We start from the raw sequence: 18,060 nt of genomic DNA on the forward strand, positions 1-18,060 counted from the left end.
GAACAAAGGGATCCACTAGTGGGCATAAACTTATAAACAATTATGGTCCAGCTGAAGATCATCCCATGTGGTGGTGACGTTGGAGTCAATCATTATTATTCCCCACTCTGAGATTATTATCATCATTATCCCAGGACTAGAAGGCTGGGTAGTTATAGATTTTCTCTACAGCACTGCAGCATCCATTCTAGTCAGTTCCCACAGGGGTTGTCACCTGGTTATACTAGACTTCAGAACCGGGATGCTTCATTAATTATGGCTATATAAGCAGTGGCTGCTTAGTCAGTTTTAGATTCAGGACTTTGAGGAGACGAGTGTTACCCCTATGAGGTGATGAGGTGATTTATCAGATCAATTGAGATTAGTTTATTTCTCACCTGTGTTCTGTCTTGCAGGTCCTACATCTATTATGATCACAGGGGAGATAAATGGTAAGGCCATTTAAAGGGGTTGTGCCAAGTTTCAAAGTCATCTACTATCCACAGGATAGGGGATAACTAACTGATCGCTGAGGGTCTAACCTCTGGGACACCCACTGATTCCAAGAATGGAAGTTCCATTTCCTCAAGCTGATGAATTAATTCTCTATTGGACAGCCAGAAATATCGAAGCGCTGGACTTTGCTATCCCCGGAGTTCCCATAGAGAATGAATGGAGTGGTAGGGTGCCTGCCCAACCTGCCTCTCCATCAGATACATGGTTAGACCTCACTCATCAGTTAGCTATCCCCTATTTTTTGGATAGGGGATAACTTCTAAACTTGGCAGAACCCTTTTAATGAACAACATAGTTTCCCATGTTATTGTCTATCTTGTATACTGGAAAAAGTCATTGAAACACAGTATAATAATGTTGGAGATTTACCCTCTGCCCTCACAAAAACTACCGTATAACTAACATCTCATGTTGGACCACTTGTGCTAAAACACAATTTTAACTTTTAGCTTTGTAGACCTAAAATCGGAGGTTCTAAAGTACTGTAACTTAAATGAAATGTGTCATCTAAAATGACCTACTGTTAAAATCAAGTTTTTAAGCAAAACATTTCTAAAGACATTTTTGTGGTTATTTGTATTTTTCATATTACTATTTTTACTTTACAACTAAAGTTCTGCAGTTTTTGCACTGGCCCCTAAGCCTAATATTAGATACCACTTCTTGGTCTGTGCAGATCACTTATCAGAAGCCATCGCATTATGCCACAGCCTCTTCAAAAAGCTGATAGGCAGGGGTCTCAAATTATCTTATTGATGACCTGTCCTGAGGGAAAACCCCTTTAAGGAGTGATTTGCTCGTGTTTTCAGGTATATTGAGAGCCAAAATGGTGTAGATCATAGAATATTATGCGGCAGACATCCAAATATTTCATCCGTGGCTTTAAGGAAGATGGGGTATTTTTGGGAAACTATTTTATTATTATTATCAAGAGTTTAAAAAGGGTGCTCCTTTATCTCCTTTATGAGTTTTCAATTATTTAGGTTGAATTGGGTTTTAAATTAGGGGCTGATATTGTAGGTTAGAAATTCCTTTTGTGTAGCTGCAAATAGAGCATTGAGTGGTCTTCATAACAAAGGAGTATCATGGTGGTCTCTTCTGGTGCTATTTGTGAAGGTTCTCATTCATCCAGGTCATGCATCATCAGTAGAAATAAGTCTCAACAGCCGTACTTTTCTTTTTTTAAGACATTTCACCACTCATCTGACTAGCTTCCTGAATTATAATTTTATTACAGTTACAATTCTAATTTAGAACACCGGTCAGATAATTAGTGAAACATCTTCAAGAAAAAAAAATAATTACAACATGCCCAGTTGCTTTGACTTATTTCTAGTGATATCCTCTGGTGGTCTTACCATCACCACACTGCTAACCAGATGGAAGGACTTAGGTTTGTTTGTCTCATCTCCTTTCCATGATACTTGAGTTGATTCTCCTCATGCTAGTTTATTAAAGGGGTAGGTTCTGTGGAGAGGATATCCCTCCAACCTTGGGTTAGCCCTCTCTCTCTCTATGAACGCTATGTCAGTCATACTCTATTATGTCTTCAGGTTGTAAAGAATTTCTTTTTTTTATAGGAAACAAAGAGAACATAATAGACCTTATAAAAGTGGATGAAGGTTCATCAATGACATTGACCTGCTCAGTACAAAGTAATCTAACACTTAATATGACCTGGTCGGATGAGAAGAACAATGTTCTCCAGCAAGGGAATGGAAAGAAGCTAGAACTTAGACTACAAAACATAACGTTGAACCATACCGGTGTCTACACATGCTCAACATTGACTGAAAATGTGATAAAAAGCACAAATATTAATGTAATTGTACACTGTAAGTATCATTACCTATTACAAAGTGGAGCCACATTATGATGAACACCAGATAAAATCCAAGGTAACTGCCGCATGCAGCACGAACAGCAGCTAGACCAGCTAGGAGTGCCATAATAAGGTCCCGGTAGGTTGTCACAGGTATCTGGAGCCATGCTGACTGTATTGCATCCCACAGCTGATGGAGGCTGCACGGGGGACTATCCACAGGACGAACAAAATGAATGAGGTGGTCAAACAGATGCTTAATTGGGTCCAAGTCTGGGGAATTAAGGGGCAGGGGCTTAAGTACCATAACGGCAGACAATGCAACTGCTATGGGGCCCACTGGTTATTACCGCCTCCTACCGTTATAGGGGCTCTGCAATAACCAGTAAACGCTTTAACTTACTAGTGGGGAAAAAGATAAACACCAATAATAAATAATTCACAAAGTAAGTATGAGTGCTAGGCCTAGACACCAAGTAACTAGTGGGGAAGGAGATCATTGGTTAACCCTTCAATGACCACTTTTTTGTGATTTAGCATAAGTGGTTCAAAAAGCTGTAACAATCTTATTTGTTAAACTACCAAAATATTTTTTGCAACAATTTTTTTTTTACGTGACAAATAGGGCTTTATAATAAATTTTTTTGTAGTTTGATTTGGGGGAACCTTTACAAAACATTTTTTTAAAGTATTATTTTTTTCAAACCATAGCTCCTTATTCTTTAAATATGCAAACTTACTCCAAAATAAATTATTATAATTAGTTTCCTATTTTGTGTAGGACGTTTTGTTATATAATATGTATAGTTTTATGTAAATGGGGCGGTAATGGTGACGGTTTTGGTTGGTGTGGGTGTTTTTTCTTTTATGAATTTTATAATTTTTTAGTCATTTTTTTAACTTAATTTTTAATATATTTCTGCTACATGATATGTCCCCCAAGAGGTCATAAAAAGACCTTTGGGGGACACTGACCCTATTTTTGATTTATTTGCACCTTTTATTTTTTTTATTTTTATTTGCATTTTATAAAAATTTTATTGTATTATTTTTTTATAATTGGTTTATTACTTTTTTTTTAACTACACTCACCTAAAGAATTATTAGGAACACCATACTAATCCGGTGTTGGACCCCCTTTTGCCTTCAGAACTGCCTTAATTCTATGTGGCATTGATTCCACAAGGTGCTGATAGCATTCTTTAGAAATGTTGGCCCATATTGATAGGATAGCATCTTGCAGTTGATGGAGCTTTGAGGGATGCACATCCAGGGCACGAAGCTCCCGTTCCACCACATCCCAAAGATGCTCTATTGGGTTGAGATCTGGTGACTGTGGGGGCCATTTTAGTACAGTGAACTCATTGTCATGTTCAAGAAACCAATTTGAAATGATTCGACCTTTGTGACATGGTGCATTATCCTGCTGGAAGAAGCCATCAGAGGATGGGTACATGGTGGCCATGAAGGGATGGACATGGTCAAAAACAATGCTCAGGTAGCCCATGGCATTTAAACGATGGTCAATTCGCACTAAGGGGCCTAAAGTGTGCCCAGGAAACATCCCCTACACCATTACACCACCACCACCAGCCTGCACAGTGGTAACAAGGCATGATGGATACATGTTCTCATTCTGTTTACGCCAAATTCGGACCATGCCACGCTCAAAATTGCTTAAATCACCTTTCTTTCCCATTCTGACATTCAGTTTGGAGTTCAGGAGATTGTCTTGACCAGGACCACAACCCTACATGCATCGGAGCAACTGCCATGTGATTGGTTGACTAGATAATCGCATTAATGAGAAATAGAACAGGTGTTCCTAATAATTCTTTAGGTATATTGTTGCCACATAATATGTCCCCAAAAAGGTCATAAAAAGTCTGTTGGGGGACAATGAACACGCTATTATTTTGCACTTTTTCCTTTTTTATTTTATTTGTATCTTATTTATTTTTATTTTTTATTTTATTTGTATTTTATAAAAAAAAAAAAATAGAACTTTCTAATATTTTTTAAATATATTTTTGCCACATAATATGTTCCCCAAATGATCATAAAAACGCTCTTTTTGAGCACTCTTTTATTTTGCGCTTTTTCCTTTTTTCCTTTTTATGTTTTTTTATATTCTTATTTTTTTGCCACATATTTAATTTATTTTTTTCTTTTATTTGTATTTTTAATGTAGTTTAATGCGGTGGGGGTTTGTAGAAGGCAGAGCTGATCAGGGTTAGGGTTAGCTCTGTGCTCCTCTGCCCCAAGCCGCTCATCGCACCACTCATCTATCTGAGGAGAAGGCAGAAGCGCTGATAAAGTGCTTCTGCCTTCTCCTTGGCTTCCTCACTATTGCTTCCGACTTGCTTCTGCTACAGTGCAGGAGTTGTCATCCATCGTCGCGCGGCGCTGCCAGCAGAAACATAGCTGATTGCACAATCAGCTGTGCTTCTGCCCAGGAAGATGGGGGCCGCAAAACTTGGTTCTGTAGGCCGCGGGTTGTGCACCCATGCTCTAAAGAAACAACTTTTAGCAAATGAAGCAGTGGAAAAATGTCCCAAGGGTCATTGAAAAGGGTTTAGGCAGAAACCCTTCTGTCCTGTGTGGGGGCCTGGTTTGATCCTTGTTAGGGGGCCCTTACTTCTCTATGTACGCCACTGTTAAGGGGGTAGTACGTAGAAGTCTTTGTCATGCTGTTACAAACCGATGTTGGACACTTCTAGACATAAATCATTGGCGAAAACAACCCTTTGTAAATCATTTGAGGTCCAATTTAGAAACTGACACAAAAATTGAAGCCTTTTCTGTGCATGCAACTTGGTTAGCAGAGGTGCTGTGACCATGCATTTGCTTCAAAGCCTGATGTTTTAGATAGCTGCTCCACTGTAGCGCATCGGTCAGCAGTCGCTCTCCTTAGTATCTGACGTTCACCTCTCACATCAATGGCACGTAGTCCTTAGCAGTTTCCATGTCACTTATTCACAATTGTGCCATTTGTCCACTCATGATACACTTTCCCCACAGGAGCACAAAAACAGTTCACAAACTGTCCAGTTCATAAATACCGCCACCTTTGTCCCGAAAGCCAATAATTATCCCCTTGTACAACTCTCATAAATTGCCCACCTTATGACAGCAACGAGGGGTAAGTGTGCAGGCAGCCAAAGCCTTCCAAGGCAGCTGACGACTCATGGGTCCTTCATGAGCTATTCCCTGCTGATGTCGAAAGTAGGAAGTAGTCATAATAATGTTACTCGACTGTGCAAATCATGTCATATCTTAAGACATCATAAAAAATAATCACTGCGAAAATGGGAATGTTATTTCTTACAAACACTGTTTTCTTTCAGACCCACCTAGAAATATGAAAATCAACATTCATTCGTCCAAAGGTAATATTTCTATCTTTTACATACTGTACTTGTAGATATTGCAGAGCTGATATTTATAAAATGCATCTTATTTGTCATTTAACCCCTTAAGGACCGTGCCATTTTTCACCTAAAAGGGGTTGTCCTGGATTGGGGACATTGATTTAATTGTTTAACAAGGACATAAATATCTCCTACATGACTGTACTACCTTTCCCATACCCCGTATTCATTACACAAATTCTCCGCCGGAAGTGAGTCTTTTCTCACATTCAGTCCCTTCTGCAGAGCGAAGCCACTTCATCTGCTTCCTAAGGAGCCCGGTGATGTCACCATCAGCCGCAGGCATTATGCAGAGCGCTCGAAGGGACGGTACTCAGGCAGCAACAGATCGCACTGAGACACGCCCAGTGTCCGGTAACGTCCCCGGGCAGGGTGTGTTGTTTACAATGAAGGAGGCAAGGGAACTTTGCGGAATATGATTCAAGGGGGGGGGCGGATGCATAATAATAATAATAATATGAATAGCAATGAGGGGGCGGAGTCACAGAGGGGATGAGAGTCTTCTGAAAGCACGTGATGCCGCGCTGCGCTGGGACCCACAGTGCAGAGCGACAGGAAGTTAGATATAAATAAACAGAGATGTAAACAGTCCGTGGGGGACTGTCGGAGCAGTGTAGAAATGGCGAAAATACCTTAAAACATATGGGACCTAGAATCACCTGTTAACACTTAAAAAAAAAAAAAAAACTTTGACCCCGGACAACCCCTTTAGGGACCAGGGCATTTTTAGCAAATCTGACATGTGGTGATATCTTTAAAACGCTTTTACTTATCCAAGCCATTCTGAGAATGTTTTCTCGTCACATATTGTACTTCATGACAGTGGTAAATTTGGGACAAAATATTTCATTTTTATTTATAAAAAAAATACCAAATTTTCATAATTTCAATTTCTCTGCTTTGAAAACAGATACCTCCTAAAATAGTTATTACTTTAAATTTCCCATATGTCTCTGTGGCGAAAATAACCTCGCCACTGGGTTTTGGAAGGGCCTGTTTTCCAGCCTCTTGCCTCAGGATTATGGCCCATACTAACTTTAAAGGAGAAGGTAGACCGGCCGCACAGCCTAAATCTGTGGAACTGTTTTGAGCAGGAAAGCCATGCTTGCGGTCGGTCAAATATGACTTCCATGGACTTCGGGAACCCCTGCTCAGATCTGAGTGTTTTTGGATATGTTGTTGGCCCAGATCAGAACTATCCATGGATGTAAAAATTATGGGGATACGTGGGGTTTTGAGGTGTTTTCTGTGTTTTGGGAAAAATTTCTGTTTTCTGCCTGTGAGTGATTAAGTTAGTCTATTATGTTTGGTAATTGTATCACAGGCAGAGCCTATTGTGTTTTGTTAATTGTTTTTGGTAATTGCATCACAGGCAATGCTAATTGTATGTTGTTGATTGCGTCACAGACAGAGGAGGTGGTTGCTGGGAAGGTTTCAAAATTGTAAATGCATGTGATTGGCTAATGTATAAACTGTCGCAGTCTTCCACAAGGTCCCCAGGGGGAGTGTCCTTTGCTGGAAGACCTGCATAAAAGGCTGACATGTAGCCCCATTAAAGAGTTCCTGTTTTACCCTCAACATAGAGCCTTGTCTCATCTGTGGGGGGAAAGGCTGTATCTACACTGGGGAATGCTATATGCTGTATACTCCATTGGTCCTAATCACTGAGCTCTTTTAAGAGCTTGTTCCTGCATGGCTCTCTGAAGGAAGAGAGGTTCACCCACTAGAGCCTTGTTATAGGTCTAGGGTGGGTAGGAGACGGCGAGACCCCAACCAAGCTGCGGCGGTTTGTGGGGTCTGCAGTGCTTACGATGTCAAGTGGGGTGCTTGAAGCCCTAAGGAAGCCCATGGAGGTACCCAGTCGGGGTGCCAGGAGATCCGTAACAGTCTCCTTCATGTTTGGATCATTTTGTAAATTACATTTTTTGGGGGATGTTACAAGGCTTAGAAGTTTAGAAGCAAATCTTAAATTTTTTACAAAAATTTCCAAAACCCAATTTTTAAGGACCAGTTCATGTCTGAATTCACTTTGTGGGGCTTACATAATAGAAACTGTAACGCCACCCCGTGCATAAAACGGGGTAAACGCCGTTTAAGAGATATTCCCTTTCCAGATGCAAAGGCAGCTACTAAAGACACCAATCTCCCAAACTGGAAACCATTTATCTCCAAGGGCAGAGGCAAAACTTCATTAGCCACATGGTAGCAAAAGACAATCAAAGACATAAGAATATTTAACTGTGTAGCTATTGCATAAAACATAGACATTTAACATATCCCCAGATAGCTCAGGTCTGAGCACATATTATTAGGTGAATGGCACTCAGAATACACAAATACAGTTCAATTGCCATGGAGCCAAATTCTTTCACATAGTCTTTGCAGGGGAAAATCAAGCGTTTTAACATGAGGCCATAGTCTAAAGGAAGCAGGCTGGCAACTAGACTTCTCCAATGCAATGTGGCGAGATTGGTCTCGTCACATCTCTCCCCTTTTCCAAACAGACTAACAGGGTATCTGACTTCCTGCCAGTCAGTGCCCTTGTTAGTCCAGCAGCCCACCCACAAAATAGAAACAACAGTACAGCCCACCCACAATAAATGGTTACTGTACCTGAGCAAGGGATAAACTTGTCTATGTCCAGGTGCCTCACCACGGCTGTGTGGGGGACTGGTAGACTGCTTTGGTGGGTTGCTGAGTGGGCAGAGACCAGCGGTACTTTGCCCTGGTGCCAGCACTACCACGGAAGTAGCCTGGTTGGAGCCTGGTTGTTGGAGGGGGAGACCGACTGTCTCCCCTTTACATACACAGCTCTGCTGTTGTAGGGATAGACCGACTGTCTCCCCTTTAGATAGACCACCATGCTGCAGTGGGGGGAGACTTTTGGCTAAACAGCCCTGTTGCTGGGGGACAGGACCGACTGTCCCTACCCCCTGTGCTGTGAGTGCAGAGACCACGGTCCCATCTGCACTGTTGTGGGGCTTACTGTCTCCCCCTGGTGCGTTAAACTGCCGCTGGGGGATGGAGACTGGGCTCCCAACTCCCTGTAAATCACATGGCCGCTGGGGAATGGAGACTGGGCTCCCAATTCCCTGTACATCACACGGCCGCTGGGGAATGGAGACTGGGCTCCCAATTTTCTGTACATCACACGGACGCAGGGGAATGGAGACTGGGCTCCCAATTCCCTGTACATCACACGGCCGCTGGGGAATGGAGACTGTGCTCCCAATTCCCTGTAAATCACACGGCCGCTGGGGAAGGGAGACTGGGCTCCCAATTCCCCGTAAATCACACGGCCGCTGGGGAATGGAGACTGGGCTCCCAATTCCCTTTAAATCACACAGCCGCTGGGGAATGGAGACTGGGCTCCCAATTCCCTGGAATTCACACTGCCAATAGAGAGAGGGGGTAACAAGCTCCTCTCCCATACATACTTCCAGCCTCTGGGGAGGGAGACCGACTGTCTCCGCTCCCAATACAGTGTCCTGTTGCTGGGGAAAGGAGACTGGGCTCTCTATTCCCTGTAGGACACTCTGCCGCTGAGGAATGGAGACTGGGCTCCCAATTCCCTGTAAAAAACACAGCTGCTGGGGAATGGAGACTCCACCTATAAATGGCCCCATTTTAGAAACTACATCCCTAAAGGTATTTAAAACTGATTTGACAAACTTTATTAACCCTTTAGGTGTTCCGTAAGAATTAATGGAAAATGTAGATGAAATTTCAGAATTTCACTTTTTTGGCAGATTTTCCATTTTAATCTATTTTTTCCAGTAACAAAGCAAGGGTTAACAGCCAAACAAAACTCAATATTTATTGCCCTGATTGTGTAGTTTACAGAAACACCCCATATGTGGTCGCAAACTGCTGTACGGGCACACGGTAGTGCGCAGATGGAAAGGAATGCCATATTGTTTTTGGAAGGCAGATTTCACTGGCATAATTTTAAGTTGCCATGTCACATTTAAAGACCCTCTGATGCACCCCTAGAGTAGAAACTCAAAAAAATGACCCCATTTTGGAAACAACACCCGTCAAGGTATTCAAAATTGATTTTACAAACTTTGTTAACCCTTTTGGTGTTCCACAAAAATTAATGGAAAATGTAGATGAAATTTCAGAATATCACTTATTTGTCATATTTTCCATTTTAGTAAAAAAATTTCCAGTAACAAAGCAAAGGTTAACAGTCAAAAAAACTCTATATTTATTAGGATTAACTCAGAGATCATGTAATTGATTTGGCGACTACACGTGCTAGAAGTTTAACTAAATAAATAGGTGTCGCTAAAGTATAACTTTTATATATATTAAAATAATTGGGGAAAATTATTATCATAGAAAGTAGTCCAATCCCCCTAATTTCTCAGGGATAATTCACCAGGGGGTTTGCCAGCTAACTTGCAGGCACTGCTATCTTGCAGGCACTGCTAGGGACAAAATTGATGTGGGGAGGAGGAATATATGAACAGACAAGACGGCAAAGGATGTCCAATAATTCCTCACCACATTGAGTGTATAATAACACTATTGCCTAATGTGTGCCTGGACCTCAGTATGTCACTGATACTATTCACATTCAGTAAGTAGACAATGGCCTCTCACTGACACGACCCCTCTCTGGTTGAGAGGTGAGAAAATCAGATAGACTTGCTGCACGTGAGGCTATCTGACAGGTCTCTCTGTGTCACAACCAGACAGCTGAGAAGCTCTGACAGAAGCCTTTCAGAACCTCCTCCTTGAGTTTTCTTTGTTGTGGTGTTCAGTTCCTCATCTCGTTAGCCTCTCTCAGCTGTCATGTAGTTGGACTGATTGCTTCCCTTTAAATTCCTCCCCATAATGCATTACTGGGCGGCTTATACTTCTTCCTGGAGTGTGTGTGCATGCTGATCCTATTTCCCAGTCTGCTACTAAGCTAAGTGCTGTACATTTATCTGTTATTTTCTGTTTGCTGGATCCCAGGTGACCCTGACTCCCTCCGTGTCTGGTGTAGGGAGCCGGTGGTCGTGTCCCCTCACTATTGTAGAGTGTTCAGGTGTTATATAGTCGAGGTACGTGGATATGCAACCATCCACCTTTGTGATTTTTGCATAGGCTGAGCAGCCAGGGAAAGTGCCAGGTCTTGTGCAGGGGTCTCCCTTTTGGTTCCTTAGCTTTGGATCCAGTGAGTCATATATGCATGTTGGTTTGTCTTGTTTCCTGTACACCGTCCGTGACATTATATGCATGTTGCATTGCCTTGTTTCCTGTACACCGTCCGTGACATTATAAGCCGCCAAAACCGTCTCAAGCATGGATCCGGTTTCACTTTTGGCTGAACGCTTCCAGGGTCTTTCATTGGAGGTAGCTGATCTCCGTAAGACTTTTTCTCAGCTTCAAGTGACCGGTTCAGCTTGCGTTCATGGAGTTTGTTCTGAGCTTAAGATCTCGCTCCCGGATACGTTCTCCGGGGATAGTGAGAATTTTGTGCGTTTTAGAGAGGCTTGCAAACTCCATTTTCGCCTTCTTCCCCATTCCTCTGGTGATGAGGAACGGAGGGTGGGGATCATTATATCGCTGCTCAGGGGTAACGCTCAGTCTTGGGCCTTTTCGCTGCCGGAGGGGGCACGGCCTCTCCGTTCAATCGATGAATTATTTTTAGCCCTGGGTCATATATATGATGATCCGGATCGTATTGCTCTGGCTGAGTCTAGACTACGTCTATTATGCCAGGGTAAACAATCCGCAGAGATATACTGCTCAGAATTTCGGAGATGGGCAGCTGATACTGGTTGGAATGATGCTGCACTCCGAAGTCAATTTTGCCATGGTCTTTCAGAGGGATTGAAAGATGCATTTGCCTTTCATGAGAGGCCTATTTCCTTGGACTCTGCTATGTCTCAGGCCGTTCGTATTGACAGGCGTCTTAGAGAGAGAGGAGAGATATCTCCTTCTTGTCATACTCAGTCCCAGGACAGTGCAGCGGTCTCATTCTGTGCGCAGGTGTCTCAGTCGCTGTCAGCCCCTTCTGAGCAGGAGCCCATGCAGCTGGGGTTGATTGCTTCTGACAATAGAAGATTCAGCTCGCATGGGAGGGTTTGTTTTTGTTGTGGTGGTATAAATCATTTGGCAAATGATTGTCCCTCTAGGAGATTCAGGCAGTTTTCTGGGAGTAATAAAGAAACAAACAGGAAAAAATCTTTTAAAAATGTTCCGTCTGTTACTATTGACAGGGTTGAGGCGGAAATTGAAGGTTTTCCGTTTGCTTGTAGTTCCCGTTTTGTCCTGCCTGCTACGGTGGCGCTAGAGAGCAAGAGCATTTTTTGTGAGATTTTTGTGGATAGTGGAGCAGCTGTCAATCTCATTGATAATCAATTTGCAATAACTCATGGTTTCCAGGTGCGCACTTTGGGAAAGGATATTCCTGTTTTTGCTATTGATTCCGCTCCACTTTCTCAGAAATCATTAAAGGGCATAGTTCACAATATCCGTTTAATTGTGAGTGATGCTCATGTTGAGGATGTGTCATGTTTCATCCTTAGCGGTTTGCCTACTCCTCTAATGTTGGGGCTACCCTGGCTCACTAAACATAACCCCACCATTGATTGGCAAGTGAGGCAAATAAATGGTTGGAGTGACTTTTGCAGAGAGAATTGCCTCACGACATCTGTTTCTGAGGTTGCTACTAAGACTGTACCATCTTTTCTCTCTGAATTTTCGGATGTCTTCTCTGAGAGTGGAGTTCAGGATTTGCCCCCGCACAGGGAGTACGATTGCCCTATTAATCTCATCCCAGGCGCCAAGCTGCCTAAATCTCGTTTATACAATCTTTCCCAACCTGAGAGGATCGCTATGCGTGCTTATATCTCTGAGAGTCTGAGAAAAGGACACATACGACCCTCGAAGTCACCTGTTGCCGCTGGTTTTTTCTTTGTTAAGAAAAAAGATGGTTCTTTAACCATTTCAGCCCCGCTAGGTGAAACCCCCTTCATGACCAGAGCACTTTTTACACTTCGGCACTACACTCCTTTCACCATTTATCGCTCGGTCATGCAACTTACCACCCAAATGAATTTTACCTCCTTTTCTTCTCACTAATGGAGCTTTCATTTGGTGGTATTTTATTGCTGCTGACATTTTTACTTTTTTTGTTATTAATCAAAATGTAACGATTTTTTTGCAAAAAAATGACATTTTTCACTTTCAGCTGTAAAATTTTGCAAAAAAAACGACATCCATATATAAATTTTTCGCCAAATTTATTGTTCTACATGTCTTTGATAAAAAAAAAATGTTTGGGCAAAAAAAAAATGGTTTGGGTAAAAGTTATAGCATTTACAAACTATGGTACAAAAATGTGAATTTCCGCTTTTTGAAACAGCTCTGACTTTCTGAGCACCTGTCATGATTCCTGAGGTTCTACAATGCCCAAACAGTAGAAAAACCCCACAAATGACCCCATTTCGGAAAGTAGACACCCTAAGGTATTCGCTGATGGGCATAGTGAGTTCATAGAACTTTTTATTTTTTGTCACAAGTTAGCGGAAAATGATGATGATTTTTTATTTCCCTTACGTCCTAACCAGTGGCACAGATGGGGGGTATTCTGCCCCTGTGGACTGGTTAGGACAGGTGGAAGTTTTAATGAACAATAAAAAAACACTGGCATGCACACGCCCTCCCTGCCCCCAATAAAGAGGGGCGTAGCTCTCATGCTATTGTGTTTTTTTCTGTCCTGCGGACAGGAAGGGACGGGTGGTGCACTCCTCCATCCTTGTGGTGGAGAGAGTACTATTCCCTTTTTTTCTGTATTATGGTTCCTTGGAACGATGCCGCTCCTCCCATGCGGCCGGAGGATGTCCTCCGGCCGTAGCTTTGTGGTATCCAGCGGTCTGTCTGGCACAGCCCTAGGCTGGGGCTTACCTCTGTCCTGAGGTGGAGTAGGGAGCGGCAGTAGCGGCGTCCCGCATGTTTAGCTGGGCGCCGCCATCTTGCGGAGGTGACGTCAAGTGACGTCACTTCCGGTTTTCGCTCCGGCCGTTTGATAACGTCGGCCGGAGGTGTATTTTAGATAACTAGGACCGTGGGGGCCTTTAAAGTGGTTCAGGGTCCTTTTCTGGGTCCCTAATGCAGAGGTTTTCCTTGTTTTTCAGATGAGAAAAACTCAGAGGTTTACCCCGCCCCCTTTGGGGACGGGGCTTTCGTTTTGGCGCCAACAAACCCTATTTAAACTTGGTGAAGCTCCAGGTTCAGTCTCCTGGAGCGCAGCTTGCTGTCAACCTTGAGTGTGGTTTGGTGCTAGAGAGTTTTGCTACCTCTGTGCTGAAAATCATTTGTTTCCTTATTATAAGAGCTTGCTAGGATCTTCTGGGTAAAGATCCTGAAGCTTGCGATTAAGCTCTGTCTTTCTTGAATTTTCCTAAATTCATGTTTCTTTTGATTTTCAGCCATGTCGTCTACCGGTGACGGAGAGCGAGAGCCCAGCAGGAAATCCGCGGGCAAGAGGCGCCACTTGCAGTGCCATGACTGCCAGATTGTCCTGGAGGACTCTTATGATTTCTCCCGCTGCCCACCCTGTAGGGCCAAGTCACTCCCCCAGTTGGAGCCATCTGTCCACGACGTGGTCGATTGGGTGAAGGGGTACATGGAGTCCAACATGACCCAGGTCAACGCCTCCATACAGGAACTGAAGAGTGCCCTGGTCGCCAAGCGTCATCGTCCCTCCTCCCCCCATCGTGCGATGGAGGTCTCGGGGGGTCAGGAGGCGAGGGAAGGTTCCGCCTCCTCCTCGGACGAGGAGGATGGATTCTCCTATTTTTTCCCGCTGGAGAAGGCCCAGCGGCTACTAAAATCCGTCCGGTCGGAGGACCAGGACGTTGACCCGGGGGAAGCCTCATCCTCTGCCTCTAGGGGGCCTAGGGCCTTTAAAGCGGATGATTCTCTCCTATCTCTGATGAAAACAGAGTGGAGAAAGCCAGAGAAGGGTCCAGTGTTGACCAAAAGGTTCAAGGCCGTGTTTCCGGTCAAGGAGGATCTGGTATCTTCCTGGGGGCCTGTCCTGAAGGTGGACATGGCGATCGCGAAATTATCCAGAAGGACCCTGATCCCTTCAGACGACTGGTCAAGTTTGTTGGACCCAATGGACCAGAAGGCGGACTGCGCCCTTAGGCGCGCCTATTCCTCGGCCTCCGCCTCAGTCGCGATTGCGTCGTCCGAAGTGGCGAATTTTCTAAAAACAAGGTTCTCCCAAATTGAGTCTGACCTGGACCATGGGGTCTCTAGGGACGACATTCTGGCCTCATGCAAGACGGCCAGCCTTGCCATTGATTACTTGTGTGACGCAGCTCCACAACAACTGAAGCTGGCATCCAAGTCTATGGCCCTTTCAACCGTGGACAGGCGTCCGCTTTGGTTGAAACCCTGGAAGGCCGATACGACCTCAAAGCACAATCTTTGTGCCATGGCGTATGAACCCGGCAAACTTTTTGGTGCAGAGCTGGACCAGATAATGGAGGGGCTGTCGGACAAGAAGGGCAAGTCCCTTCCCCAGCAGTCCTTTCGTGGTCGGGGCAGGGGGTATGGTTCCAGAGCGGAACCGCAACCCAGACCCCAGAGGAATTGGGGTTCCCGTAGAGGAGGGAGATCCTCTCGGGGTTCTAGACCCCCCAAGAAGTCCTCGGCGCTCTGATTGCGGGCCTCCTCGAGGCTCTTGGTATTTAGCCGGTTTGACTGGAAATCTCGGGCTCCCTTCTCCCCACATTCCCGTAGGCGGTCGCCTACAACACTTTCTACCTTGTTGGCAGGATCATATCCAGGACAGTTGGGTCCTGCGTGTAATTTCTCAGGGCTACCTTGTATACTTGAGCAGTCGGCCTCTGGACAAATTTGTCCAGACAAGGCTTCTTCCCAGCAACAAGCAGAAGATTCTAGAAAGTTACGTACTAGAATACTTCCAGAAGGGGGCCTTAGAAGAGGTTCCTCTCCAAGAGAGGGGAACAGGTATCTACTCCCCAGTTTTCCTGGTACCCAAGAGTACCGGAGGGTGGATAATGATTATAGATCTGAGGTTCTTCAACCGTTTCATAAGACAAAAGAAGTTCCGTATGGAAACTATCCAGTCAGTGACCAATCTTCTTATGCCGGGAGATTTCTTGGCAACCTTGGACCTCAAGGATGCTTATCTCCATATTCCCATCCATCCTGGGTCCAGAAGATTCTTAAGGATTGCGGTAAACATCGGGGGGGTCCTAAAGCATTTTCAGTTTGTGGCCCTCCCGTTTGGGATTTCTTCAGCCCCACACACTTTCACCAAAGTGGTGGTCTCTGTGGTGGCCGCACTAAGACTTCAAGGCTTGAGCATAGTTCCATACCTGGACGACTGGCTCCTCAGAGCTCCTTCCCAAGCGATCCTGTCCCAACACATCCAACAGGCTGTTACATTCCTACATCAGTTAGGATGGATAATCAATTGGGACAAATCCCAACTTCAACCAGCCACCTCAGTAAGGTTCCTGGGGTTCATGGCGGATTCAGTCAGGATGACGATTCATCTCACTCCCGAAAGAAAGCAATCCGTACAACAGACAGCCCATTCCCTCTCTGTACCAAAACAGGTAACGATTCGAACGTGGATGAGGATGTTGGGACTAATGTCTTCAACCGCAGAGGCGGTGCCTTGGGCATTATGGCATCTACGTCCGCTCCAGTCGGAAGTATTAGCCAAGTGGAATCACAGTCCAGTGGGACTCAATTCCGTGCTCTCCCTGCCTTACAAAGTCCGATCCTCTCTGAGGTGGTGGTCCCACCTCATGGACGGCAAGTCCCTGATCCAGCCCTCTTGGATCATACTTACTTCAGACGCATCCCTAGTAGGCTGGGGTGCGCATCTTCAGGACAAGACAGTCCAGGGAACTTGGACACCTCAGGAGAGGTTATTGTCATCGAATCTCCTGGAGATCAGAGCAATCAGGCTAGCTCTTCTTCATTTTGCTCCCATCATTCGAGGGAAGGCAGTGAAGGTACAGTCAGACAGCATGACCGCTGTGTTGTATATCAACAAGCAGGGAGGCACGAGGTCACAAAGTCTCCTGAGAGAGATAGGGGTGATCTTGGATTGGGCAGAACTGAACCTCACCCACTTATCAGCCGTTCACATTCGCGGAGTTCACAATGTGATTGCGGATCGCCTGAGCCGAGGTCTTCCAACCGGAGAATGGTCACTTCATCCAGAGGTCTTCAAGGAGATAACACTCAGGTGGGGCATGCCAGAGATCGATCTCATGGCAACGAGGTTCAACACCAAGGTGGAGAGGTATTGCTCCCTTTACAGGGAGGACAACCCGGTGGCAATAGATGCACTGTCAATCCCATGGAGGTTCAGGCTGGCCTACATCTTCCCTCCAATTTCCTTGATACCAAGGGTCTTGATGAAAATCAGGCAGGACCAAGCGTCAGTTATCGCCATTATCCCATACTGGCCGAAAAGAGCTTGGTTTACCCAACTCCTACAGATGAGTCGGGGTCAATTTCTGAGGCTTCCCCCCAGAGAGAGTACTGGTGTCGGGGGGCACCCAGGTCTCCTCAAATCTTCAAATGTTCAACCTGACAGCCTGGAGGTTGATCAGCCCCTTCCAAGGATAGAAGGGCTATCGGGGTCTGTCTTGAGAACCCTGGAGCACTCCAGATCAGAAGCTACCAACAAGGCCTACTCCAGAATCTGGAAGATTTTTTCGTCCTGGTGTTCTAGGCATCAGCAAACATCCGCTGAAGCTTCCATCCCGATGATTCTACAGTTTCTACAGGACGGTCTGGACAGGGGGCTATCACCCGCTACCCTTAAAGTGCAGATTTCAGCAATCTCTGCTTGTCTCAACAGAGCTGTTTCTCAAGACCCCCTTATCAAGAGATTCCTGAAGGGAGCCTCAAGATTAAAGCCTACAGTAATCAGACCCATCCCTGTTTGGGATTTATCGGTCGTGCTCAGGGGGTTATCATCTCCCCCCTTTGAGCCCCTAGAGGAGGCGGGATTCAGGTTCCTAACCTGGAAGATCACCTTCTTGTTGGCTGTTACCTCTGCAAAGCGAGTTGGGGAACTCCAGGCTTTTTCTGCCTTTGAGCCTTATACAAAGTTCCTGCAGGATTGGGTACTCCTCACATTTTTACCTACCTTCATCCCAAAGGTTCCCTCCTTTGACAATATTAACCAGGTGATCTCCCTACCAACATTGGCTCCATCCCTCTCCTCTGAGGAAAGAGGGCTCCATACCCTCGACATTGCGAGATGTCTTAGGATTTACCTGGAACGCTCCAAGGTATTTAGGAAGGATGAAA

General features: G+C 44.8%; 1 protein-coding gene across 2 annotated transcripts in view; it reads left to right on the plus strand.

Moving 5' to 3' along the window:
* Positions 1-18,060, plus strand: part of LOC122921762 (sialic acid-binding Ig-like lectin 13) — an 84,181-nt gene that overhangs the window by 38,938 nt on the left and 27,183 nt on the right. For both annotated transcript variants that reach the window (XM_044272000.1, XM_044271992.1), the window contains 3 exons: positions 396-431; positions 2,076-2,330; positions 5,665-5,706. In XM_044272000.1, coding sequence (XP_044127935.1) covers positions 396-431; positions 2,076-2,330; positions 5,665-5,706 — 333 coding nt within the window. The remainder of the gene's footprint in view (positions 1-395; positions 432-2,075; positions 2,331-5,664; positions 5,707-18,060) is intronic.

The sequence above is a fragment of the Bufo gargarizans genome, chromosome 1 (assembly GCF_014858855.1).
Source record: "Bufo gargarizans isolate SCDJY-AF-19 chromosome 1, ASM1485885v1, whole genome shotgun sequence".
Lineage (NCBI taxonomy): Eukaryota > Metazoa > Chordata > Amphibia > Anura > Bufonidae > Bufo > Bufo gargarizans.